We start from the raw sequence: 26,451 nt of genomic DNA, 5'->3' as shown, positions 1-26,451 counted from the left end.
CGATCTGCGATCCTTCGTCACTGCAAAATTCCAAAGACAATATGATATTTATCTGCCAAGCTCTTAAGCTCAAAATTAGTTTTCTACTTTTTGTTTTCAGGGCTGAATCTGAAAAGAGCTGGAAATCGCTTCCTGAGGGTGAAGGATCTAATGTGTCATTGAGTTGCTTTGTTAAAAAGGGTACGTCTGCATCTCAAAATGTTCTCTCTGTAAACACCTGAGATGACACATTCCAAAAACACTTGATAAAAGAAAGTTTTTTAAGTTGAAAGTTTACAAGTATAAACACTTTTAAAAATTAGTTGAACAACTAAATTGTGTTTCTAAAAATAAAACCTACCTGCCTATTTCCTAAGCCAAGCTCATAGAACCATAAAAATAAATATGTTGGGAATTGCATCTGTGATGGTCAAGAAAAGAGCTACCCATTCTAATTCCACGTCCTACCTCAGGCTCTGTAGCCCAGTTGATCACAGCGCTTCAGATATTCATTTACTTTTTAAATATGAGGGGAAGTATTTCAGATCCCTCTACCATCCTCTGAGTGAAAATACTTTTAATACTACTAGCAGTTATGATGGACCTCAGTTTTTTTTTAATCCCCCTATTCAGGAAATAAGCCCTTCTCATTTCTGCCATTTGATCCTCCCAATTTTATACATCTCAAGACTAGAAAACAACCCAAGCTTATCCAATCTTTCCTCCATAGCTACAATTTTCCAGGCTTAACATTATCTCTTGTAAGACCGACCTGGGCTCCCACAATCCAGGCTATTCATATGGTACGGTATTGAAGGATTACTCTACCAATAGAGATGCAATGGTAACCGGAAACCTGTCTGGTTTTATCAATGTAACAGATAATGTAGTCCTAATTTTAAAAAGAAGTAGGAAGTGTTCTTCCTCCAGTTCTTGCCAATGTTTTTCTGGCAACCGACACTTAGAACATTATCTGGTCTGCAATCTCTCCATCACTTCAATCACTTTCAGTTACTTGGCCCAGATCACTTTATTTTCACTATGGGTTTAGTGTTTATACATTTTCATCCCCTTCCAGGAAGTCCTTAATGTTCTGCTTCTTTCTAGACAACAGACCTCATCAGTTCCCCTTCATCACCATCTTTCCTCACCTGGTAGAACTAGTTCTTACTCTCAAGTTTGACTTAGGTTTCTCCCACTTTCTCCAAACTAAAGGTGAAGCCTCGGACAGTTGCATGGGCCCCAATTAAACATGCCTTTTCAGCAGTTATATGGGACAATCCATGTTTCAAGCCTTCACTAGTAACGCCTTGGCTTCCTGCATATGGCGTGCACGCAGTAGCTTCATTTCGGGTACAGTGAACCAGATGCCCGATATGTTAACTCCACCTGCTCTCCTTGCTGATCTCCAGGGTCCCAAGCTTAAACCTCTCAGGCTGGGGATTGCCCTGCAGGTGATAGGGCATGGTCCTCAATTTCTCGGAGTTGACTCCCAGCATGCCCAGTAACTCGTAGATGAGTCTACTCTCGAAGTCCCATCCCTGGTCGCTACGTATCCGCCTGGAGAAGGCCATAATGCATGAAATACTTCTCCCATAACACTTTTGCCACCGTAGTCGCCTTCTGGTCCTTGATAGGAAAAGCCTGAGCATATCCAGTGTAGTGGTCCGTGTTGCTGGCATCGGGTTCTATAGACAGGAAATCCATACACACCAGGTCCAGGAGCCCTGCACTCTGCAGGTATGACAGAGGAGCTGCCTGCACAGGCAGTGTCTTCCAGCGTATGCAGCGAATGCACGACTTGCAGTACTCTTCAACCTCCAACTTCATTCAGGGCCAGAAAAACCATAGGTCTTTTCCACCCCCAAATGTCCAGGATCATCATGAAGTGAACTCAACGCAATGCTCCGATACTTCTCAGGCAGAACCAGCTGGCAAGGCCGAGGTCGGTCCGGGGCTGACATGACCGGTATAAAATTTGGTTCTTTAACTTCAAACGAGGCTATTCTCTCAGTAATGGAGGTACTGAAGCTGGTTTTGTCTTCTCCGCCTGCGCCATATCCCCCTTTCCAAATACATACCAGATAGTGCCAGTGCCCGGATCACCTCACTGAGCAGCTGCCACTCCTCCAGAACTCAATTCCGGCAGCTGCTTGCTCTTCAGAGCAGTCAGGTTACAGTAAACTGGAGGTAGGGCATCATCAGAAGCCCCCAAATGATCCACTGCTCAATCCGCCCTTTCCTTTTCGTCGGCCTTCACGGTGATGGCAAACTGACACATGGCCTTTATAACCCTTATTTTGTTGTGTGGTTAGTAGAGAAACCAAATATAAAAGACAAAGACGCCACTCTTGTTAAAGTTAACAGTTTGTGCACAAAAATCTTTGGAGCTCACGCCTCCGGTGTTCCTCCTCAATGACCTCCGCCGAAACGTTGCCAACCGCTGGACCCTTGAATTCCCGTAGACTCCGTCCGGTGATCACCGAGCACTCCCCGCACTCGTTCTACCTCCTCACTCGCCTCGACCGAAAAACCACAAAAGCTCGGTTCCCAGACAAACAAGATAGAATAATGTGTCTCTCATTTGGTTAGTTCCCTGTTATCTGTAGTTAAAACCCAAATATCGCAGCTACAGAGAAACTATTACATCAGCAGTTAGCATTACAGAGACGCCATTTCATTAGCCTTAGCAGTTAACATTACCAAGAACCCTACATGTGTTAGTTGGTATGTGTTCTAAGACTGGGGCTCTCAGTACATGTGTGATAAACAAAACAAAATGGTATGTGAGAGTTTCCAATTAATTCTGGCAGCTATTACTGCGTTGAATCAGATAGATTTTAATTGGAAACTTAAGCTTCAGGTAGCGATAAATGAATAGAAACTAAGTAAAATTGTTAGTTGATTTCTCCCTGCTGAGGTGTATATTTTGAATGATAAAGAATTGGTTGAATTGGAAGCTACTACCTATTATAACTTTGATTTGATTGCATCCCTAACAGGGACAGCATCTGCCAAGAGATCTAGTGTAGACAAATTGAAGGAAGTGCATGAAAAGTATCAGGAGGAGAGATTGAAGGCACAGGAGGCCAGACTCAGTAAAAAACTAGAGGTAAGATTATTGTTATACCTTCTTACCTTGACTGTCCTGCCAGTCTTTGATTAGGGCAATAAGAAAGTTGTCTGTATATACTACTCCAAAATCAATTTGCTATCCACAATATTCATTGTTTAATTTGGAAAACTGTTGAGGAAATTAAGTATATGGTTATTCAAAGGACTTGATCTAGCTTTATTCTTTTTGTTTCTGTTCCATTGCTGGAAGATCCTTCATATCACCCTCAACTTATTCTTAAGGCCCTTTGCATTGCTATATTGCTTCTGACGTTCACAAGTTTTTGAAAAGTATGTAGCTCATTCCACACTCTCACCACCTTCTGAGTGAAGAAATTCCCCCCTCATGTTCCCCTTAAACCTCTCACCTTTCACTCTTAAACCATGGCCTCTGGTTGTAGTCCCACCCAACCTAAGTGGCAAAAATCTGCTTGCATTTACCCTAGATCCTTCATACCTCTGTCAAATCTCCTCTCAATCTTCTATGTTCCAAGCAATAAGGGCCTAACCTATTCAATCTTCCCTCATAACTTAGGTCCTCCAGTCCTGGCACCATCCTTCTAAACCTTCTCTGTACTCTTTCAACTTTACTGACATCTTTCCTGTGGGTAGGCAGCTGAAAGTGCACATGACACTCCAAATTAGGTCTTACTACTGTCTTATAGAATTTCAACATAACATCCAAACTTACCTTGATTTATGAAGCCCAAGGTGCCAGAAGCTTTCTTCATGACCATATCTACCCATGGCACCACTTTCAGTGAATTATGGTCCTGTATTCATGGAAATGGATGACCAAAGCAGAGGCTCGGCATCTGTAGAAAGAGAAACCATTTAATGACTGGGCTCGGGACTTGTGCTGACGAGAATAATGTTGTGCGGTGCCCAGTGGAGTGGCCAGTAATATCTTTTTTTTTCCAGAATTCTGTTCCGGGTTGGATAGCATTGATCAATTTCATTTCTTTCCTTTCCCCAGTCACGGTTGAACAACATAAAGCAACTGTCCACAATTGCCTTGGCCTTGGGGGTAGAGCATACCCGGAATGAGCTGCTCCCACTTCTGACTGGTAGGTACAAAGCTGCGTGTGGTTGGGCTGCTTCGGTTTGAACAATCGCCTCTCAGAGTCACCTTGCCACTGATTTCTCGTCTAGATGCAGACACCATTTTCGATGAAGACGAGGCACTGCTGGCATTAGCGGAGCAACTAGGGAGCTTCACGGTGCTCGTTGGCGGACCGGAGTATGTTCACTGTTTGCTGGTAAGAGCGGTCGTACATTTACAAAGCACTGCACAAGACGGACACGCGGTTAATGCCATTGAAGTGGTATTACTGTCTTAATAAAGGTTAATTTCCAGAAGATGATTCTCAAAGCAGCAGGGTTCCACAGGCAATGATAAAGTAAGTGACTTTATAATGAGTCATAGAAAAGTTCAGCACATGTTCCCCTTAAACATTTCACCTTTCACCCTTAACCCATGACCTCTAGCTGCAGTCTCATCCAACCTCAGTGGACAATGACTGCTTGCATTTACCCTATCTAAACCCCTCGTAATCTTGTCTCCTCCTGTCATATCTCTTTGCAATCTTCTATGTTCCAAGATAAAAAGAAGTCCTAACATATTCAATCTTTCCATATAACTCAAGTCCTCCAAACCCGGCAATGGCCCTGTAATCTTTCTTTGTTATGATGGGTTGCATGAATGAGGGGTAAACGGACACATACAGAACCCTCTCTGCTTTTATTGTTTGCAATAAAATCTTTGAGGCAGATGAGGCTTTGTGCCACCCCAACATATTTGTAGGCACGAGAAAGTCTGCAGATGCTGGAAATCCAAATCAACTCTCACAAAACGCTGGAGGAACTCAGCAGCTCAGGCAGCGTCTGTGGAAAAGAGTAAGCGGTCGATGTTTCTGGCCGAGACCCTTCTTCAGGACCTGGTTGAAATATTGGAGGGGTGTATCATTGAGAATTGCTACAGTGAAGTGTAGTTACTCTACCCCTGATCCAGGTTCACCCACGCAGCCTGTTGGAAAACATACACGGACTGATACCGTCCCCCGAACACTGAAACCTCTGCTCTGTATTGACCAAATATACGTTCAACATGAGCCCAACTGGGGGAAACAAAACACAGATTTTAATGCCCAGATGCAATGGTCCTATGCATTAAATATTTATTTAAAATAACATACTTGTATTGTTTTTAAATACCCGTAATGGGGAACAAGATTCTGAAATTAAATAACGAGGGCCTCAGGCTATTACAGGGCATAGATCAAATTGAAATGATTTTCAGTGATCAGTTCATCATAGGACAATTCAGAATTAAAACAATGAAATCAATTTATGAAACCACCAAAGTAGCTCGATCAATGAGGTTTAACCAGGATGCTGCCTGCTTTAGAGGAAGTGCTGCAACTTTATCAGACTCTGGGTGGGCCACGTCTGGAGTATTGCATGCAGTTCTGATTGTCCCACTATAGGAAAGATGTTGGGGCTTTGGGGTCGATGCGGAAGAGGTTCGCCAGAATGTTGCCTGGTTTAGAGGACGTGTGATCATGAGAGCTGGATAAACTTATGTTGTTTTCTCTGAAGCGCTGGAGGCCGAGGGGAGATCTGCTAGAGGTTTGTAAGATTATGAGGAGCATGTGCATAGATTAAGTAAAGAGGAGTATCTGTTTCCCAGGATTTAAATGTCTAATACCAGAGGTATGCATTAAAGGTGAGAGTGGGTAGGTAGGTTCAAGGGGGATGTGAGGGGTAAGTTTTTTTTACCATCAGAGTGGTGGATGCCTGGAATACATTGACTGGTATGATGGTAGAGACTTTTCAGAGACTTTTGGATAGGCGCATGGGTATGAAAAAGATGGAGGGAGATGGACATTGTGTAGGTAGGAGGGATTAGTTCTTGGTGGTTTTTGATTTTCTTTTTAGCTGGTTCAGCACAACATTGTGGGCCGAATGGCCTGTTTCTGTACTTTACTATTCCATGTTTTACTTTATTGATTGCAGTGGTTTCAAATTAGACACTCCAGCGTCAGTATGTTGCGTATAGAGTGTGTACGTTCTTTTGTATTGATACTCCTTTCAAAAATGTTTTCTTTTTGTGTAAAATTACCTGCGAGTACAGGCAGAGAATTCTTAAAGCATTTACGTAAGGAATCCAATTTGCTCATGTGTGGGTGGGGGCTGTATATAAAATATCACAAACTTTTAGCAGTGTTTCTTGAAGAACGCTGAGATGGCGTGGCTTTGTATTATAGAAAATAGCAATTCAGAAACGTTTTCTCGGAGCCCCTGTGATGCCTGCAATTCTAAACTGAAACGTGGGCACAGTTGTTGTTTGAATAGTTATATAAGATATAGGTGCAGAGTTAGGCTATTTGGCCCATCGATCCATTTTCCCCTCTCAGCCCCAATCTCCTGCCTTCTCCCTGTATCCTTCCATGCTGCGATTAATCAAGAGTCTTATCAATTTGTCTTTCAATCATGGCTGATCCTTTTTTCGCCTCCTCTGCCCCACTCCCCAGTCTTCTCCCAGTAACCTTTGATGCCATGAACCTATCAAGAACCTATCAATCTCTGCCTTAAATATACCCAATGACTTGATCTCCACAGCCACCTGTGGCACAGAATTCCACATACTCACCACCCTCTGGCTAAAGAAATTCCTCATCATTTTCATTCTAAAAGCATATCCCTCTATTCTGGGGCTGTGCCCTCTAGCCTTAGACTCCCCTGCCATAGGAAACATCCTCTCCACATCCACTCTATTCAGACCTTCCAACATTTGATAGGTTTCAATGAGGTCTCTTCTCATTCTTCTGAACTCCAGCGAGTACAGGCCCAGAGCCATCAAAGGCTCCTCACGTGACAAGCCTTTCATTCCCAGTATTATTTTTGTGAATCTCCTTGAAACTCTGCACACTGTCAGCACCTCCTTTCTTAGATGAGGGGCCCAAATCTCCTCATAATACTCTAAATGATACCTCACCAATACATTATAAAACCTTAACATTACATCCCTGCTTTTATATTCTAGTCCTCTCGAAATGACTGCTAACATTGCATTTGCCTTCCTCAGCCTGCAAGTTAACCTTTAGTGAATGCTGCACGAGGACTCCCAAGTCCCTTTGCACCTCGGATTCTTGAATTTTCTCCCAATTTAGAAAGTAGTTTACACTTTTATTTCTTCTAACAAAGTGGATGACCATGGACTTCCCTCAAACTTTGGCAAAATTATTCTGACAGGCAGCTTCATGTTTATTTGCATATTAAAACCTCATAGGATGAACAATTATTGGTACTTAATTTGAAGATGAAATAGTAATTACTGGTAATTAGGAATGTGTCAGTGTAATTTCCATTTAATATTAGTACAGAGTTTTCTGGTTAGGAACCTTGGGAATTTCTGTGATTGAGAAAATATGTCCTTTGATTTATACAGTTTTTGGTAGTTTGTGTTTTGTCCTCCAGCACGGCTCTATATTCTTCTGCCTTTAAATGTTTCTCTGTCTCATTTTCTTTATGAGAATTCCTAATTCTCAGCAATGTAAGAATTTATCTTAAAGATTGTTTCTAAATATTGTGTTTCTTAGAAGTAGAGTAAAAAGAAGATGTGTTTCAGTTTAATTCTTTCCCACTAATCAGCCTCCCTTGGAGAACCTGGCAACGGTGGAAAAATCGGTAGTACGAAATAAAGCCATCGATTCACTGCGAGCCATCTCCCACGAGCACTCTCCTGCAGACCTAGAAGTCCACTTTGTGCCACTGGTCAAGCGCCTGACTTGTGGTGACTGGTTCACGTCCAGGACTTCGGCATGCAGCCTTTTCAGTGTCTGCTACCCTCGGGTATCCAGCTGTGTAAAGACCGAGCTGCGTCAGTAAGTACTTTCCTCCCTTGGAATGCTGGAGATGAACATGATTGAAGTTGGCTAGGAATATTACAGTATTATTGTAGAAAATCTACATCCTGTAGTATCGCTCATTATGTACTGTGTCGTATGGTGTGGGCGATCGTGGGTCTTTCCGTGGACAGGATTGTTCTTGGCGAAGTTTTCTACACAAGTGGTTTGCCATTGCCTTCTTTCTGGGCAGCGTCTGTCTTTACAAGACGGGTGACCCCCAGCCCATTATCAGTACGCTTCAGAGACTGTCTGCCTGGTGTCAGTGTCAGGAGTTGAGATCTGCACCTGCTGCTCATACAACCGTCCACCACCTGCTCCCACGGCTTCACGTAGTCCTGATCGGGGAGGCTAAGCGGGTGCTACACCTTGCCCTAGGGTGACCTGCAGGCTAGTGGAGGGAAGGAGTGCCTTACACCTCCTTTGGCAGGGACGTATTTCCTTCCTGCCACCCAATTTCGGTATAATTTGGTTTTATTGGCGATAACATGCTACCACCATGGTGGACGGGACCTTGTTTTAACTGAGTGGGTAGAAGTTTCTAGTTTAGAGAATAATCAGCCCCAAAATAGCACAGAAAGTGTGGCATTTTTGTTTTTAATGACATAAACTGAAGGTTTTTTGTGTGTTTTTAGTGAGGAAGGAGCAAAAGCCGAGGTGCATCATAGTCGAGTGGTGCTCATCGCTTACTCTCGGCTGTGGGGTTGAAGTGGCCTTGTCATTTACAAAGGCGTGCTCTTTTTGAGAGCCGTGTCTTGTCAAGCCTGTTGCTCTGCTTCAGGGCCATTTTGATTAATCTGGCGCGCAGAGGATTTCACTTGTTCGGAGGTGTTTGAGTTTTGTCGGACGAGAAGGTTGCTTTGGTAACTGTGTGCCCCTGCAGTCCACAACCAATGGCTCTGTTCTGCTCCAAGTGCGGAGTCCCACATCTGGGGTTCAGTTCCAGCCGCTTTACTCCCTGAATTAAAATTTTTTGTGGTGTCATTTGTGTAAACTTTCAGATACAGTCAGTTGTTTCAGAAAAAGACAGGGCTGTATGGTGGGGAAATTCTAGGCAGCTTCTAGAGTAGGTTACGTGGTCAGCACAACATTGTGGGCTGAAGGGCCTGTAATGTGCTGTAAATTTCTATATTCTGTTGCTATCTTGAAGTATTTCTCAGGATAAAATCTGAATACCACAAATATTGGATTTTTCGGTGGTGTGGTGGAGATGCGTGTCTACCAAAGGAGGTGTAAGGCTTCCTCCTGCTGGTTTGCAGGCCACCCTTGGGCAAGGTGTAGCTCCTGCTTCGATACCATCAACCCCTCCCCACCGCCCCCGCTCCGATCAGGGTCAGGTGAAGCCATGGGGTCAGGTGGTGGATGAGCAGCCGGTGCAGATCACAAGTCCCGGTTATGCGACCCCTGACGCCAGGTGGACAGTTTCTGAAGTGTATTGATAATGGGCTGGGGGTCACCCACCTTCTAAAGACACACACTGCCCAGAAGGCGGAAATGTCAAACCACTTCTCGAGAAAACTTTACGGAGAACAATCAGGGTCATGGAAAGACCGTGACCACCCATAGCATATGACACAGCACATAATGATGATGGGTTTAGCAAAATATTTTAGTAGCTTCTGATTTAGAAACATTAATTGCAAAAATGTCAATTTTTAGTGCTTGTATTTCTGCTTGCGAATTGTTAAGTTCTGCATCAATGGGCGACTACTCCTATGTGACCTTTAATTTTATTTTTTCTGCAGACTTTTCCACAGCTTGTGCTCAGATGACACACCAGTGGTCCGCCAGGCAGCAGCATCAAAGTTGGGTGAATTTGCAAAGGTTGTGGAGCTGGAGTTTTTGAAAAGTGACATTATACCCCTCTTCACTTCCCTGGCTTCTGATGAGCAGGTATGTAGTTGTAGAGCAGATACTGGGGTGGCAGCGGGAAGTCGAATTGAAGTGGGTGGCCATTGGGATACCCCGGCTGTCGCAGCGGAACCAGAGAAGGTGCTCGTTGAAGAAGCCGCCCCCCCAACCCCATCTGTGTTGGTCCTCCGATGTCGAGGAGGCCACGGCAGGAGCTCCAGATACAGCGAATAGCCCCGAGAGGAAAGCACCGCTTCGCCTGCAAGAACTGTTTGCAGCCCTGAACGGAGGCAAATGGGCGACTGTAGACCTTGTCTTGCTTTCGGGGAGAGCGACAAGGATGAATGAGTGGCGTGGAACCCTGAAGGGTGGGGTGGGGAAAGTGGGGTGTGATTAGTGGCAGAGGCCCCTTGCAGATAGCGGAGGATTGAGATTAGTCTAGGAGTCTATTGTGGGTGGTGGGGGCTACAGACACTGCTGCGCTGGAAAGGCTTGTGGGGTGGGAATGCAGGTGACGTGGATGAAGGAAGCGTGGATTATAGTGAAGAAAGGTGATCTTATTCCCCATGGCTTGTCATGATTTATCTTGCTGAAGCTGCTGCTGTCACCTTGGCTTTATGTCACATGTGTATCAATTGCTTGTACTGAGGAGCCTCTGTATCCCACACGTCATGGCAGTGTGTGAAATAACGGAGAGCACTTGGCTCGTTCCGGTAACAGGCTGTCTGTCATTCCGCTCACTGGAGCAATTCCCCCCCCCCCCACCCCACATTACCGCTTGCATTTTACTGTATGGATGAGCTGGAGGTGGGAAAGATTAGTACGGATGGTGTGTCCGTGGCAAAGAACTGAGTTGCATCCGGTTAATACGTCCATGTACTCAATATGCTACGCCTTGTTAATGCCACTTCCTGCTTGCAAAGTTTCTGTTGTCGTAGTCTGCACCATCTGTTCACCTTTGTAACCGGGGTTCACAACCCTCTTTTACGCCATCGACCCCCTACCATCAACCGAGGGGCCCCAGGTTGGGAGCCCCTGCTTTATAAACTTCCTTTGTCCACAGCAGATGGAAGCAGTGCCTGTCAATCTATTGGCATGATTACACCATTCCAGTACTCCAGCTGGAGATGCTCCTCCAAGAAGGTGGTTATCTTGAGGCTTTTGCCTGAAGAGCGAACTGTTTAATCAGTGTGTGTCCTTTCATATTCCTCCAACCTAAAGTATCCCGGGCAAAAGGCTTGACGCAGTCCGCAGTATCCTCGTGTACTAAGGAGCCAGAGTCGTACAGAAATGGTACGCTGAAGGGGAGCTGGGATGGACACTTTGACCCTCACCTAGCTTCTGGTTAACGGTTGGACGTGTGCTCCTTGGTGTTGAGTAAGCTTCTCTTCTGGTTACTGTCCAGTGACTCCTGGAAATAAACCTTCACATCTGTAGCCAAGGAGATGTTCACACTTGCTCCAGGTTCAGACCCCACCAATGATGGCTAGCGTATCAAAACAAGGATGTAATGTTCACATTTTATAAGGCTTCACTTGGAATATTGAAGGTAGTTTTGGGCCCCTTATCTAACAAAGGGTTTGCCAAGACAGGAGTGGGTTCAACGGAGGGTCACGAAAGTGATTGAAAGGTCCAGGATTGAAAGGCTTGTCGTTCAAGGAGCATTCGATGGCTCTGTTCCTGTAGTCATTTGAATTCAGAAGAATGAGGGAGAGGGATCTCATTGTAACCTGTCAAATACTAAAAGGCCTCTAGAGTGGATATGGGGAGGATGTTTTTTATGGTGGGACAGCCTAAGACCAGAGGAAGCAATCTCAGAGCAGAGGTTTGTCCATTTAGAATGGAGATGAGGAAGGATTTCCTTATCCAGAGAATCTGTGGAATTCATTGTCACAGAGGAGAAGTCATTGGGTATATTCAGGGCAGAGAGGTTGATAGATTCTTGATTAGTCAGGGCATGAGAAGTGACCTGGTTGAAGCGTGTAAGATGATAAGAGGTATTAATCGTGTGGATAGCCGGAGACTTTTTCCCAGGGCTGAAATGGCTAACATGAGGGGGCATAGTTTTAAGGTGCTTGAAAGTCGGTATAAGGGGGACATCAGAAGTAAGTTTCTCACCTAGAGAGTGGTGGGTGTGTGGAATGCACTGACAACAAAGGTGGTAGAGATGGATACAGGGTTTTTTAAGAGACTCTTAGATAGGTACATGGAGCTTAGGAAAATAGAGGGCTATGCGGTAGGGAAATTCTAGGCAGTTTCTTGAGTAGGTTACTTGGTCGGCACAACTTTGGGGCTGGATAGCCTGTAAAGTGCTGTAGATTTCCGTGTTTCGATGAAGAGATTTGGGGAGAAGGCAGGAGATTGGGCTGAAGGTGAAATGGATCAACCATGATGAAATGTCAGAGGAGACTCGATGGGCCAAATGGCCTAATTCAGCTCCTACATCCTACGGTGAAAAGTGACCACTTGGGTGATTAGCTTGGAGATTCACTCAGCAGAGAATGGTGCTTCAAGAGCAGGAGAAAGAAAATTGATTTATCAATAAATTTTTGCACTGTCATGACATTTGCTAATATACTAATCCAAGGAATGCTTCCATCAAAGGTTGCATGTTGATACACTCCAAATTTCCATTCCAGTACTTGTATCCTGGGAAGATTCCAGCACACATTGCAAAGTAATGAAACCTGTTGCTACGTTCTAGGTGATCTGAACGGATATCATCTGGGAAACAATTGTTATATTGTCAGTATTTATTTTTATGATTTTTTTGATGAGATTAGTTCTTCCTAATGTTAACTTCAGGAAATTAATTTTGTTTTTTAATGAAGAACCAGCTCAAACCCGGTTTGAACATCTTTTTCACAGGATTCGGTGAGGCTGTTGGCAGTTGAGGCTTGTGTGAGCATAGCCCAGCTGCTGCCCCAGGAAGACCTGGAAGCGTTGGTGATGCCGACCCTCCGGCAGGCAGTGGGCGATGAATCCTGGCGTGTTCGCTATGTGGTGGCAGACAAGTTTTCTGAGGTACGTGTTATTGCTAAAGCACAAAATGCATCTCTTTGGTATGATGATATGGTGCATTTATGTTTTAAAGCTAGTCTTTAAGTTTTCTGTTCCAGCTGGAATCCCTTCTGATTCTGTCAAAAGTCATGAAAACACGATTAGTTCCTCTAATATAGTTTTAAAAAATCATTAAATCAAGCACCTGCGTATTTTTAATATAATTGACTGACATGCCAAAAGGTGCTGAGATTTCTTTCCAGATTCATTTAATTAGCCTGTTTTTAAACATGGATCTGAAATAGAACAAAGTTGGTCTGAATTGAGCTCAGATCTTTTTCAGTGTATCTGAAGGATAATCCTGTGACAGGGGTTTAGAACAAACTTGTTGGCATAGTGCCAGGGATCTGGGGATTCAGCACGTGCACAGGTTGATGACACTGATATTTTTCACTTTTGACTGGAGGAAGTTAAGGGGAACTTCAGTTCTGTTTAAAAATGAGCCGGAAGGTTGAAAAGCCAGGACGATCCTCAGAGACTTTGACACTCAGGAACTTGAAATTACTCACCCTTTCCACAGTCCCCTTGATTAGGACTGACGTATGTTCCCTTGACTTCCCCTTCCTGACGTCCACAATCATTGGTTTTACTGTCATTGTGGTAAATTTTGTGATGTAGGGCATTAATTAATTAATTTAATTAAAATTTTGATGGACTGGACTTCGCTGGTTCCTTCCCACTGCTGACTTCACACAAACCAGGTATGGTGTAGGGAGGTGGTGATTCAACTTCACCCTCCTGTGGTCCACAATCAGTTCCTTGGTCTGACTGACAAAGTGCCAGATTGTTGCCACACCACTCAACCAGCTGATCTATCTCACTCCTCTTCGGCCCCTTGTCACCATCTGAAATTCTGCCAACAATAGTTGTGTCATCGGCAGATTTATAGCCCTGAAGAGCAGTCTTGGCCCGAAACATCGACTGTTTATTTCATTTCCATAGATGCTGCCTGGCCTGCTGAGTTCCTCCAGTATTTTGTGTTAAGTTTCCAGCATCTGCAGAATCTCCTGTGTGTTTATGTTTTTTGAACCAGATGGTCTTTGTTCTCAGTATAAAACTTGTTGCCTCAGGCTTCCTCCTGGTGCTCCGGTTTCCTCGCACAGTCCAAAAGCATTCCGGTTAGTAGGTTAAAGGGTCATTGTAGATTGTTGCACAAGTTGGTGGGTTACTGGCGGTGCAGTTTGAAGGGCCGGAACAGCTTGTTGCGTTCTGTGTCTCCAATTAAATCTATGCCCTTTAGTCTTAGGCTTTCCCAGCCTGGGAAAACACTCGGATCAACTGAAATCTCCGTGCTTTTCTCACCACAATGTAATACAAGTCCTCAAAATAAAGGCACATTGCCTACACAGGTTAATTGCAAACATTAACAATCAGGTTAACATTATTTAACAATTAAGAAGCATTATTTAATGATTAAATAACATTATTTAGTTGTTTCTTTTCACCTGAGAAATTAGCTGATTACAATTGCTCACGTTGTTGTCTGTGTACCATACTTTCGGATTCAGAGCCATCAACGACAATATTTTCTCAACTTTGCCTTTCTTTAAAAATTTAAAATTCCGTCTCTTTAGGCCAGGAAAATCTGGTCCCACCCCAAAGCATTGAGATTAAATCTTTCTGTTCTGTATGAGTGTAAAATCTGTACTGAAGCAGCTGGTTTATCTGTGGATATTTTATCAAGGATAGATCATTACAGCTGTTTTACCTGGGTAACACTAAAGAATGCTGCTTCTAAATGGACACCATTTATCTGACCATTCCCTTTTTCTCCCCACTCATTTATTTCTTTACCAGAGCATGGGGTATCCACTCATTGATAAACATGTGAACACAATGGCAACATTTCTCTGGGTTTCTTTCCTCTTACCCCATGGCTTCACGTGACCCTGATTGGGGGGGTGGGGTTGGCTAAGCAGGTGCTACACCTTGCCCAAGGGTGACCTGCAGGCTAGCGGAGGGAAGGAACGCCTTACATGTCTCTTGGTAGAGATGTATTTCCACCCTGCCACCCATGATAAAATTACATAATTAAAAACTGTAAACCTGATCGAAAATTAAAGCAAATTACAGATGGACCAGTGTTCAAAAGCACACAGAAAACACAGCCATTTTGTCATCTTAGGATTGTTACCCTTGGAACAGGCAAAGACTTTATATTGTCTGTCTTTATACGATAACTAACCCATGTTCAAAAATAAGCTCCATATAAGGTAACACACACAAAAATGCTGGAAGAACTCAGCAGGTCAGGCTGCATCTATGGAAGTGAATAAACAGTTGACGTTTTGGGCCAAGACCTTTCATCAGGACTGGAAAGGAAGGGGAAATATGCCAGAACAAGATAAAGGTTGCCAGAGCACTTGTGAAATTGGCACCAACCCATTATTGGAAAACAATTGCATTAGAACGATACAGAGTTTATTGTATTTATAAAGTTCTGCTATCATTGCTAATGACAGACCATCACAAAAGGCACTTTCTATGCTCAAGATCACGTATAAACTAATCTTGCAATGAAGTCTGTAGCTAAAGTATAGTTCAGATTTTTAATTTTGAAGTTCATATTTTCAGAGTACATATATGTCACCACATAAAACCCTGAGATTCATTTTCCTGTGGACATACTCAGCAATTTCTATAGAATAGTAACTGTAAACAGGATCAATAAAAGATAAAGTACAAATGCAAATATAAATAAATAGCAATAAATAACAAGAGTATGAAATAACAAGATAAAGAGTAATTAAAGTAAGATCATTGCTCGTGGGAACATCTCAATTGATTAAGTGTACTGATCCCCTGTAGTTCAAGATCCTTATGGTTGAGGGGTAATAACTGTTCTTGAACCTGGTGGTGTGGGTCCTGAGGCTCCTGCAGCTTCTACCAGATAGTTGAGGGGTAATAGCTGTTCTCGAGCCTGGAGGTGTGGGTCCTGAGGCTCCTGTACCTTCTACCTGATGATTGAGGGGTAGTAACTGTTCTTGAACCTGGTGGTGAGGGTCCTGAGGCTCCTGCACCTTCTACCTGATGGCAGCAGCGACACGAGCGTGGAAAAGAAAGATGGTGTTGTCTTTGTGATTCCTCTGTTCACGTGTTAATGCACAGATTGCTGCTATTGAAACCCACTCTATCTTTGTTACTCATTTGGTTTCTCTTGCCTTTAAAGCTTCAGAAAACCGTGGGTCCTGAAATTGTGGAAAATGATCTGGTTCCTGCTTTCCAAAACCTGTTGAAAGATTGTGAGGCTGAAGTGCGAGCAGCTGGGGCCAACAAAGTTAAAGGTTGGTTGGGAATTCTCATTCTTGTCTTTTCCATCCGGTTTAAGATGTTGTTGGTGAAGCACAGTGACAACTTTCTGGCAGCAGAAACAACTATCAATTACTTCATTAATAGACTCTTGTTCTGGGCAATGACACTGCAATCTGTGCCTGTAACTTTCCTAGTGGAGACGAGGCCTTTGATCCAGCTGTACAACCTGGCATTTTGCAGTGCAGTCCTGAACATTATTTGCTTACTTTTCTTGTCTGCACAATTTGTCTTTTTTTCCTGCGCATTGTGTGATTGATGGTTTTCTGTCTTTAATGGGTTCTGTTGGGTTCCTTTGCTTTGTGACTGCCTGTAAGGAGACAAATGTCAAGGTTGTGTATAGTACGCATGGTGGTTGCACATTTTGTCTGACAATGACAGGAAACCTGTGCGGGAGAGTTTTTAAAATGGAAAAGCCTTTGCACTGTGGCAGTTCCACTCTCTTGGCCTCAGAAGTCCGGGTCCAGTGGTATGAACAAGCGCCAGAAGAAACAGGGGTCTTCTTGTTTGCAGTGGATGACCAGGACGCTTTCTGTGTCTTTTCATGCCCCTCGCTCTCCACAGTGCGATGCAGAGCCACCTTCCTGGCCGTTGGGCTTTACTGTAGATCGCACCCGCCCAGTCCGCTGAGGCTGACTTTGCATGCTAGGACTGGCTTGTCCGAATCTCACTGGAGTATGAGACTGCTGTCACGTGCAAATGGCTGCTTGCAGCCACAGGGGAGAGATGAGTGTCCGGTGGGGAGCAAAGGTGAGTGAGCTGCCCCGGAATGGACACGACAAGCCCCTTCACCAGAGGTGCGACCCCTTCCTTGGACACCCCTGAACTTTGAACTCCTGTGAAAGATGTAAACAAGGTTGAAAGAATGCAGAGAAAATTTACAAGGATGTTTCCTGGTCTGGAGGACCTGACTTAGAAGGAAAGATTGAATAGGTTAGGACTGTATTCTTTAGAATGCAGAAGACTGAGAGGAGATTTGATGGAGGTACAATATTATGGGGGCGTATGGATGGGATAAATGCAAGCAGGTTTTTTCCACTGAAATTGGGTTGGACTACAACCAGAGGTCATGGGTTAAGGGTGAAAGGTGACAAGCTTAAGGGGAACATGAGGGGAAACTTCTTCACACAGAGGGTCATGAGAGTGGAACGAGCTGCCAGCACAAGTGGTCCATGCAGTTTTGATTTCAATATTTAAGAGAAGTTTGAATAGGTACATGGATAGTAGGAATATGGGGGTGGTGGTGGTGTTATGGACCTGGTGCAAGCAGATGGGAGTAGACAGTTTGAATTGTTCAGAATGGACGAGAGGGGCCAAAGGGCCTTTTCTGCGCTGTGCTTTTCTATGACTCTATTTAATGTGGTACCACATATCCAGGTGACACTTCTCCAAGTGAGAACAGCATGCCAGCATGCCTCCCCTTTGGCATCCTGATCTGATCCCAGAACTGGATGACAGCAAATGGAAAGGAATTGTGTGCCACTTGACTTCATGTTTCGATGGTGGCTGCTCCTTACAAATTGCACTTCATTGCTTGTGCAGAGTCTTGAAAGGTTGTGAGATTGTGAAAAAGAGTGAATGCTGTTCTTTACGTTTGTACCACTGACTGCCTAACCCGAGGCCCTCCGTTGGTCAGGGTCCACCATGGATGTTACGTGCAGCTGTCTACGTGATACGTAAGCCAGGGCAGTATGATATGGAGAGTAAGCTGTTGCCCATGTAGCAGGCTCCCCCTCTCCACACATCTGATGAGTCCAAAGGATTGGCAGAGACCGATACAGTTTGGTACCAGTGGCATCGCAGGAGTTGCCAGTCAGCGTTGAACTCAACGTAGGATTGCCTCGGAGAATCCGGCTCCGGATTTTTCCCTCGGGGTTTACTCCAGGGAAAATGTACAGATGTACCAAAATTGAACCTGTGCTGACTCTTGATGTTTACACTGTAGGTGCTGGCCTTGCTTTTCCTTGTGCGACTTAAATAGTGCTTCAGAATGTATGTTTTCTCTTGCCACTATCTTGTGAGAAGATACAAATATTAAGGCAGATGCTTTTCAGCAATTGCTTAATCTGTTAAACTTTATTGATTTATCATTGTGGTGAGAGTGTGGAACGAGCTGCCAGCGCAAGTGGTGCGTGCAAGCTCGATTTCAACGTTTAAGAGAAGTTTGGATGGGTACGCAGATGGTAGTGGTATTGAGGGCTATGGTCCAGATGCAGGTTGATGGGAGTAGGCAATTTAAATGGATCGGCACAGAATAGATGGGCTGAAGGGCCTATTTCTGTGCTGTACTTTTCTCTGACTCCATTGTTTTGTTTGAGAATAACTCTCTAACATGCAGTACTCTATCTTGCAGATTTCTGTGAAAACTTGCCAGTAGATTGCAGGGAGACTGTCATAATATGTCACATCTTGCCGTATGTTAAGGTAATATGCCTTCTCAAATTCTTGGCTGGTTATACAGTCTATCTAAAATTAATGTAGCAACTCATCTCATTCACTTCAGGAAAAAGTCCCTCAGTATTTTGGGTGGGTCTGAAACGAGGATTCAGGCACCATTTATCAGTGTGAACTGCTTGTAACTGGAAAAGCTCAGTGTCCAAGCACAAGTCACATCTTGCCCCCTCTCCCGTCCCATTCTCCTCTCCTGTCCCATCCCCCTCTCCCACTCCCTCCCCATCCCCCTCTCCTGCTCCCTCCCCCTCTCCCAAAGGGCTGAGTTCTGCCGAAGGGTTTTGGACTGAAATGTCGACTGTCCTTTTCTCCATAGGTGCTGCCTGGCCTGCTGAGTTCCTCCAGCATCTTGTGTGTGTTGCTGGTTTTTTAACATGGTGTTGGCTGCATGGAGTGATGGTAGAGGCAGATATATCGGGGACTTTTAATGACGTTTAGATAAGCACACGAATGTGAGGAAAACGGAAGAATATGGACATCGTGTAGATTAGATTGCCCACTTGATTAGGAATTTAAGTATAACATTGTGGGTTATGGGGCCGGTTCTGTTCCATGATTTATATAAACTAGAATATCAAACTGTAAAAGAAATTATTTAAGAATGATCCATGACTGACCAGGTGGATCATAAGAACGTGGAGCAGGATGGCATCATGACTGAGATATCTAATGACAAACAAGAGAAAATCTGCAGATGCTGGAAATCCGAGCAACACACACAAAATGCTGAAGGGACTCAGCAGGCCAGGCAGCTTCTATGGGGAACAGTACAGTCGACGCTTCTGTAGGTGCTGCCTGGCCTGCTGAGTTCCTCTAGCATTTTGTGCGTGTTGACTGAGATACCTGTCTGGGTTTTCATTTGATCATTTTTTGTGTTTCTTTTCCAGGAACTTGTGTCTGACACCAATCAACACGTGAAGTCAGCTCTGGCCTCTGTTATTATGGGCTTGTCCACCATCCTGGGCAAGGACAGCACTGTTGAGCACCTGCTTCCCCTGGTCTTGGCTCAGCTCAAAGATAAGGTAATTTTATCATGAAGTACAAACTTTAACATACCCCTTGCGTGACTGGTGGCCATGGTGGATAATATTTGATTAGCCTACCGAAATCAGGCAAACACCAATGGAGAGCTTTCTTCTGTGTGCTGTTTGGAAGCTGTTGTCAAGTCCAGAGTGCTGAGGAAAGGTCGCTTATTGTTCATCAGGCGATCAAAAAGTTGGTTGTCGTCTCTGGAACTTGTACATCTGCTGAAGGTGACGAGCAGTCCATGCTCCACCACAAGATACAGGTATCTGGATAAGTGTGCCAGAATGGGACGTGTTGCAACACAGACTGATGTGTCTAGGCTTTTACTCTCACTGATATCGATTCCTGGAAGGGGACAGCAGTTGGCCCATGTTCATCTGCTTTCTTTCCTGTTGACAAACATTGTAACTGCCGTTTGCTTGAAGCTGTGCGGTGATGTCCAGCATTCTAAAGTGTTATAATCACAGATTCTGCAGATGCTGGCAATCCACAGCCACACGCGTGCACACACACATACACACACACACAATGCTGGAGGAACTCAGCAGGTCAGGCAGCATCTATGGAGGGGAATGAACCCTTGGGCTGACACCCTTCGTCAGGACTGGAAAGGAAGGGGGAAGGCACCAGAATAAGAAGGTTGGGAGGATGGGGGGAGTACAAGCTGGTAGGTGATAGGTAGACCAGGTGATGGGAAAGGTTGGTGTGTAGGGGAGGGGAGTTGAAGGCAGGTGATGGGTGGGAAAGGTAAAGGGCTGGAGAGGATAGATAGTAGGGGAATTAAGGGTTATGGGGAAAAGGCAGGTAGATGAAGCTGAGTTTATGGACAGGTCAGCCATGATCTTACTGAATGGCGGGGCAGGCTTGATGGGCCGGATGGCCTACTCCTGCTCCGATTTCTTATGCTTTTATGAACCATGAATGGAATAACAACTGTTTCTTCCACTGGAGTCTCTCGAACTGTTCTTTTAGTTTGAGAGCTTCAGATAAGAGCAAATGTGCAGTGCGTTCTTTAGAAGCAGTGATGTGAGCTGGTTTGTAATCTGAGTGCATATTGGATTAAAGATGAATCGGTTAATGGTGTGATGGAGCTGTTATTTCTCCATCCATCAAGTTCCTTGTTTATTTTGGCGTGAACTTAAACAAAACTGTTGCATGTGCAAATTCTGGATTTTTTAATTTATATGGAAATTTTCATTATTTTTACAGAATTAAGATTATTTTTAAAAATGTAAAAAAAATCTCTCCCCTCTCCTCTCTTTCCTCAATTCCCCACTCTGAGCTTTTACTTCTCACCTGTCTATTACTTCTCCCTGGGTCCCCACCTCCTTCCATCTCTCCTGTGGTCCACTCTCTTCTCCTCTCCTCTCTCAGATTCTTTCTTCTCCAGCCATTGACCTTTCCCACCCACCTGTCTTCACCTAACACCTTCCAGCTGGCCTCCTTCCCCTCTCCTCACCTTTATATCCTAGCATCTTCTGCCTCCCTTTACAGTCCCGATAAAAGGCCTCGGCCTGAAACACCGACTGTTTACTCATTCCCATAGATGCTGCCTGAGCTGCTGAGTTCCTCCAGCGTTTTGGGTGAATTGCTCTGGATTTCCAATGTCTGCAGACTTGATTCCCTTCATGTACTACACCCGAAAAGATTCCCCAAATGTCAGAAATGCCTCGATTTTCCAGGCACAGCTGACAGATTCAAAGTGTACATCTTCAAATTGGCAGCTGTTAATTCAAGCCTTGAATTATTTGTTAGTTTGAAATGAAATCAAGAAAAAAGCCTGCCGAATCATGATTTGAACTGTTGGATAATTTAATAGTAATTAGTATCTTGCATCTATTTATGCCAAAGGTGCAGAAAGATTTCTCAAACGCAGAAATTCAAGTGTTTTTCTTTTGTGAAATGCAGCTTTTCACAAAATGACCGTTGTTTCCTCCCATGGCCCTCCCGAGGAGCTCGCCTGCACTCAGGGAGAGTGAACGGACAATAAATTAAGACTCAGGAACAGAATTAGGCCACTCAGCCCATCGTGTCTGCTTAGCCATTCCATCATGGCTGGCTTATTACCCTCTCAGCCCCATTCTCCTGCCTTCTCCCCCGTAACCTTTAACACCCTGACTAATCAAGAACCTGTCACCCTCCACGTTAGGTATACCCAATGACTCGTCCTCCACAGCCTTCAGCGTTGATGGATTCCACAGATCCACCGCCCTTTCCTGAAGAAATTTCCTCTCAGCTCTGTTCTAAATGGACGTCCCTCTATTCTGAGGCTGTGCCCTCTGGTCACAGGAAACCTCCTCTCTGTTCTAGGCCTCTTAATATTCCATAAGTTTCAATGAGATTCACCCCTCTTCCTTCCCGTCTGAACTCCATCGAGGACAGAGCCGGAGCCGTCAAGCACTCCTCCTGTATGTTTCATTCCCAGGATCATACTCGTGAACCCTCTCTAATATCAGCACATCTTAGATAAAGGGCCCAAAGCTGCTCACTATACCCCCAACTGCGTTCTGACCAATGCCTTATAAAGCTTCAGCATTACCCTTATATCTTTTCTAGTCCTCTCAAAATGAATGCCAACATTCCATTTTCTTTCCGTACCACCAACTCAGCCTGCAAGATAACGTTTAGGGAACCCTGCACGAGGTCTCCCAATTTCCTTTGCACGTCTGATTTCTGAATTTTCTGCCCATTTGGAAAATAGTACACGTCTTTACTCCTTCTACCAAAGTGCATGGCCATACGTTTCTGGTAGTAGGCACCCTTCGATCCCGGGGATGATGGGTTTGTGCCTCTGGTGGACTGTGTCCTCTCCTGGGCAGGAAGGTTTGAAGGACCGGCTCTTCCCATGCAGCAGGCTCCCCCTCTCCACATCACTCATGTTGTCGAAGGGAAGGGCAAGCGCCAATACAGCTCGGCACCAGTGTCATCGCAGAGGTTGCCGGAGTGAAGCTGTAAACAACATCAAACTGCCTTAGGGGTTTACCCCCAAAGCCTTTCCCATGGGTGGGCATGACTGCAAGGCAGTGGAGGTTTAAAATCAGGGTTTTCCCTCTCCGAAGCGGGCTGCCGCCCAAGGCTGAGGAATCCTACCTACTCGAAACACTTTCGGTCAGTGCAGTATATTCCAACTGCCACTGCCTTGCTATTCTCCCAATCTATCAAGTCCTTCTACAGACTCTCTGCCCCTCCACCTATCTTGGTATCATCCACAAATGTGACCACCAAGCCATCAATTCCATTGTCCAGATCATTGACATCTGCTTGAAAAGAAACGGTCACAATACCAACCCCTGTGGAACACTAATGGTCACCTGCAGTCAACCAGAAAAGGCCCCTTTCATTTGCAACTCTTTGCTTCCCGTCAGTCAGGCAATCTTCTATCTTTACTAGGATATCTTCTGTAATACCATGGGCTCTTAACTTGTTAAGGAGTCTCATGTGCGGCATCTTGTCAAACTCCAAGTAAACAGCATCCACTGACCCTCCCTTGTCTATCCTGCCTGTAATTTCCCCTTAAGGAAACCATGCACCTCCAAGTACTGGGAGCCTCGTCCTTAATAATGGACTCCCAACATTTTCCCAACCACTGAAGTCAGGCTGAAGGGCCTATAGTTTCATGTCTTTTGCCTCCCTCCCTTCAGAGTGAAGTGACATTTGGAAATTTCCAGTCCTCTGGAACCATTCCAGATTCTAATGACTCTTGAAAGATTATTACTAATGCCTCCCCAATCTCTACAGCTGCCTCTTTCAGAACCCTGCGGTGTAGCCCATCTAGTCCAGGTGACTTGACTACCTTCAAAACTTTCAGCTTCCCAAGCACCTTCTCCTTAATAAAAGCAACTGCACTCACTTCTGCTAACTGACTCTCGAATTTCTGGCATACTGCTCGTGTGACCATAACTTGGACCATAATGTATAGTACTGTGCAAAAGTCTTAGGCTGGTGTATATAGCTAGGGTGTCTGAGTTTTGCACGGTCCTGTAGTAATTCTTATATACTGCACTGTGCTGCTGCTGCCGCAAAAAAAAATCAAATTTCTTGACATCTGTGAGTGATGATAAACCTCGCAGATGTCTGATATGGGTCTCTGATGTGGACTGAGAGTGGGAAGGGGGCAGGGAGAGGGGAGTTGTGTCCCTGTCCCCCTCTTTTGGTGAATGTCGGTGATAGCGTAGGATGATATCGTGGTTCTGCATTTGTGTTTATGGACTGTGGACTTTTTCAGATTTAGGGTTTTTATATTCTGTTTTTTTCATCGCCTTATTCTTTTCGTTTTGTTGTGTGAGGGGAGGGTGTTTGGGGGTAAAATGCTCTGTTAGTTTTTCGTGCGGGGGATGGATTGGGGGGGGTCGCTGTTGCTATTCCATTTTGTGTGTGGCGGGAGGGGTAGTTTTGGGGATCAGATGATCAGGATGCCATTATTTTTTGTACCAGGGCTGGGGAGGTGTAGGTTTCATGCTTCTCTCTGAGTGACTTTCATCTTCTTTCTTTGCTTCGTGGCTATCTGGAGAAGACAAATTTCAGGGTTGTATTTGGATATGTGCTTTGATCATAAACAAACCTTTGACTCTTTGGTTGGGAAAAGGGGGAAGGGAGCGGGAAGCACCAGAGAGACATTCTGTAATGACCAATAGACCAATTGTTTGGAAACAAATGCCCTTGCTTGTGTTCTCAGGGCTGAGTGTGTCTGCACTCGCACCACACCTCCTGCCCCTGGCAGTCCACCTCAGCCACCTCTCTCATACCCCCCCCGTGGGTGCTCCACTCTCACCATTCCCAACATCCTGTGCTCCCGCCAGATTTACAAACTTGCTCTCCACTGCACGTTGGCAAGTACAGTTCTGTGCAAAAGTCATTGGCACCCTGGCTAGATGTGCATGTGCCTAAGTACTGTAAGTGTGAAAGTGGCATTCATATTTCTTTTGTGGGATTAATATTTCATAAATGTCCAAGATGATACTTTGAAAGCAGAGAGTCTGGGGAGCGCCAGTGTGTTTGTCAGACAGCGTTCGCAGTATGAATGTTTTTCACCTTTGCTGTACTCAGAAAATTGCCTTTCCTTCCTAGTGCCCTGAGGTCCGTTTGAACATTATCTCCAATCTGGACTGCGTGAATGAAGTTGTTGGAATTCACCAGTTAGCACAGTCTCTCCTGCCAGCCATTGTAGAATTAGCAGAAGATGCCAAATGGAGAGTGCGCCTTGCGATAATCGAGTACATGCCTCTGCTTGCAGGGCTGCTGGTGGGTGGTTTATTCTAAAATGTTTTTATAGTCTATTAGCAATGCTTCCATATGGATGATTTGCAGAATGGAAATGATTGCCCATATCAAATTGATACTTTAGTTTAAAGACGGAAATAACTTTGAACATCTTCTTTCCTTTTGCGCCAGAAGCAAATGTGCGATAGTAACAATTATACTTGTAGCCCACTGACATGGGTAGTCTTACTTTAGACTCGGGGCTCCCAACCTTTTTTTTAATTGACCATTAACCAAGTAGGGGTGGAAACCTCTGGTTTAGACAATCAGGTTTAGACCCCTGTTTAAGGACTGCGGACTTTGTCAGACTTAGGGATTTTATATTCTGTTTTTATATTGTCTGTTTCTTTTCATTTTGTTGTGCGAGGGGAGGGTGTTTCAGGGTAAAATGTTCTGTTAGTTTTTGTGTGGGGGGTGGGCTGGGGTTGTTGCTGTTCCATTTTCTGTGTGGAGGGAGGGGTGGTTTTGGGGGGGGGCTGATGATCAGGATGCCATTCAATGACTTTCATGTTTTTTCTTTGTTTCATGGCTATCTGGGGAAGACAAATCTCAGAGTTGTACATGATAATAAGTGAACGTTTGGCCTGCACATCAAACAGACACAAACAGAAAGGGCAATAAACTCCATACAATCAGATGAGGGGGTGACAACGGTTGTCGCAGAGGAAATAAACAATATCTTTTTGAGATTTTACCAAGATCTGTACAGCTCAGAATATTCAGATTCAGCTCCACAAATACAAAAGGAATTTCTCGACTTGTTACAATTTATACCCCGAGATGAAACGTCCTTGACCTCACTGGAGTTTAACTTAGAGGCTAAAGAATTGTCTGCAGCTATAACTAACATGAAGGGAGGGAAAACTCCTGGGCCCAATGGAAATTCCGATTGAAATATATAAAATCTTTAAGACTAAACTAATACCACCTCTGCTTGATATGTATCAGGAGTCATTTGACAATGGATCCCTTCCCTCCTCTCTTAATATGGCAGCAATCACACTACTGTTAAAACCTGGAAAACCACCATCCCTTTGTGGATCTTATAGGTCAATCTCACATCTGAACAATGATCTCAAAATTCTCTGTAAGGGATTAGTTAGGAGGCTGGAGCCACTCTTGCCAAAAATGGTCCACCCTGACCAAAATGGGTTTGTAAGGGAAGGCAGGGCTTCCACAACATTCGAAGAGTGCTTAATATACTTTATGAAAAATCTGGAAGCTCTGATAGCGCTATTCTGTCATTGGATGCCGAGAAAGCCTTCGACAGAGTGGAGTGGAATAGGGGGAAAATTTCTAAGATACAGCTTCTGTATTCTAACCCACAGGCTGAAGTTTTAACTAACCTGCTTTTTTCGGCATCTTTTAAACTCCAACGGGGAACAAGACAGGGATCTCCCCTCCTGTTTATCCTGGCCATTGCGCCACTTGCTATGGCAATTTGAAAACAGGCTAACATAGCAGGAATAACTATAGGAGATGTAGAACATCGCAT

General features: G+C 44.5%; 1 protein-coding gene across 1 annotated transcript in view; it reads left to right on the top strand.

Moving 5' to 3' along the window:
- Positions 1-26,451, top strand: part of LOC140203590 (serine/threonine-protein phosphatase 2A 65 kDa regulatory subunit A beta isoform-like) — an 85,419-nt gene that overhangs the window by 34,015 nt on the left and 24,953 nt on the right. Inside the window, exons 4-12 of the mRNA XM_072269637.1 lie at positions 4,070-4,160; positions 4,252-4,352; positions 7,747-7,979; positions 9,746-9,893; positions 12,720-12,875; positions 16,081-16,195; positions 18,574-18,644; positions 19,559-19,693; positions 24,765-24,938. Of these exons, the coding sequence (XP_072125738.1) occupies positions 4,070-4,160; positions 4,252-4,352; positions 7,747-7,979; positions 9,746-9,893; positions 12,720-12,875; positions 16,081-16,195; positions 18,574-18,644; positions 19,559-19,693; positions 24,765-24,938 (1,224 nt within the window). The remainder of the gene's footprint in view (positions 1-4,069; positions 4,161-4,251; positions 4,353-7,746; positions 7,980-9,745; positions 9,894-12,719; positions 12,876-16,080; positions 16,196-18,573; positions 18,645-19,558; positions 19,694-24,764; positions 24,939-26,451) is intronic.

Source organism: Mobula birostris, chromosome 10, assembly GCF_030028105.1.
Source record: "Mobula birostris isolate sMobBir1 chromosome 10, sMobBir1.hap1, whole genome shotgun sequence".
In the NCBI taxonomy this organism is placed as follows: domain Eukaryota; kingdom Metazoa; phylum Chordata; class Chondrichthyes; order Myliobatiformes; family Myliobatidae; genus Mobula; species Mobula birostris.
Note: the sequence above shows the minus strand (reverse complement) of the source record. Positions and strands in the feature narration are given on the sequence as shown.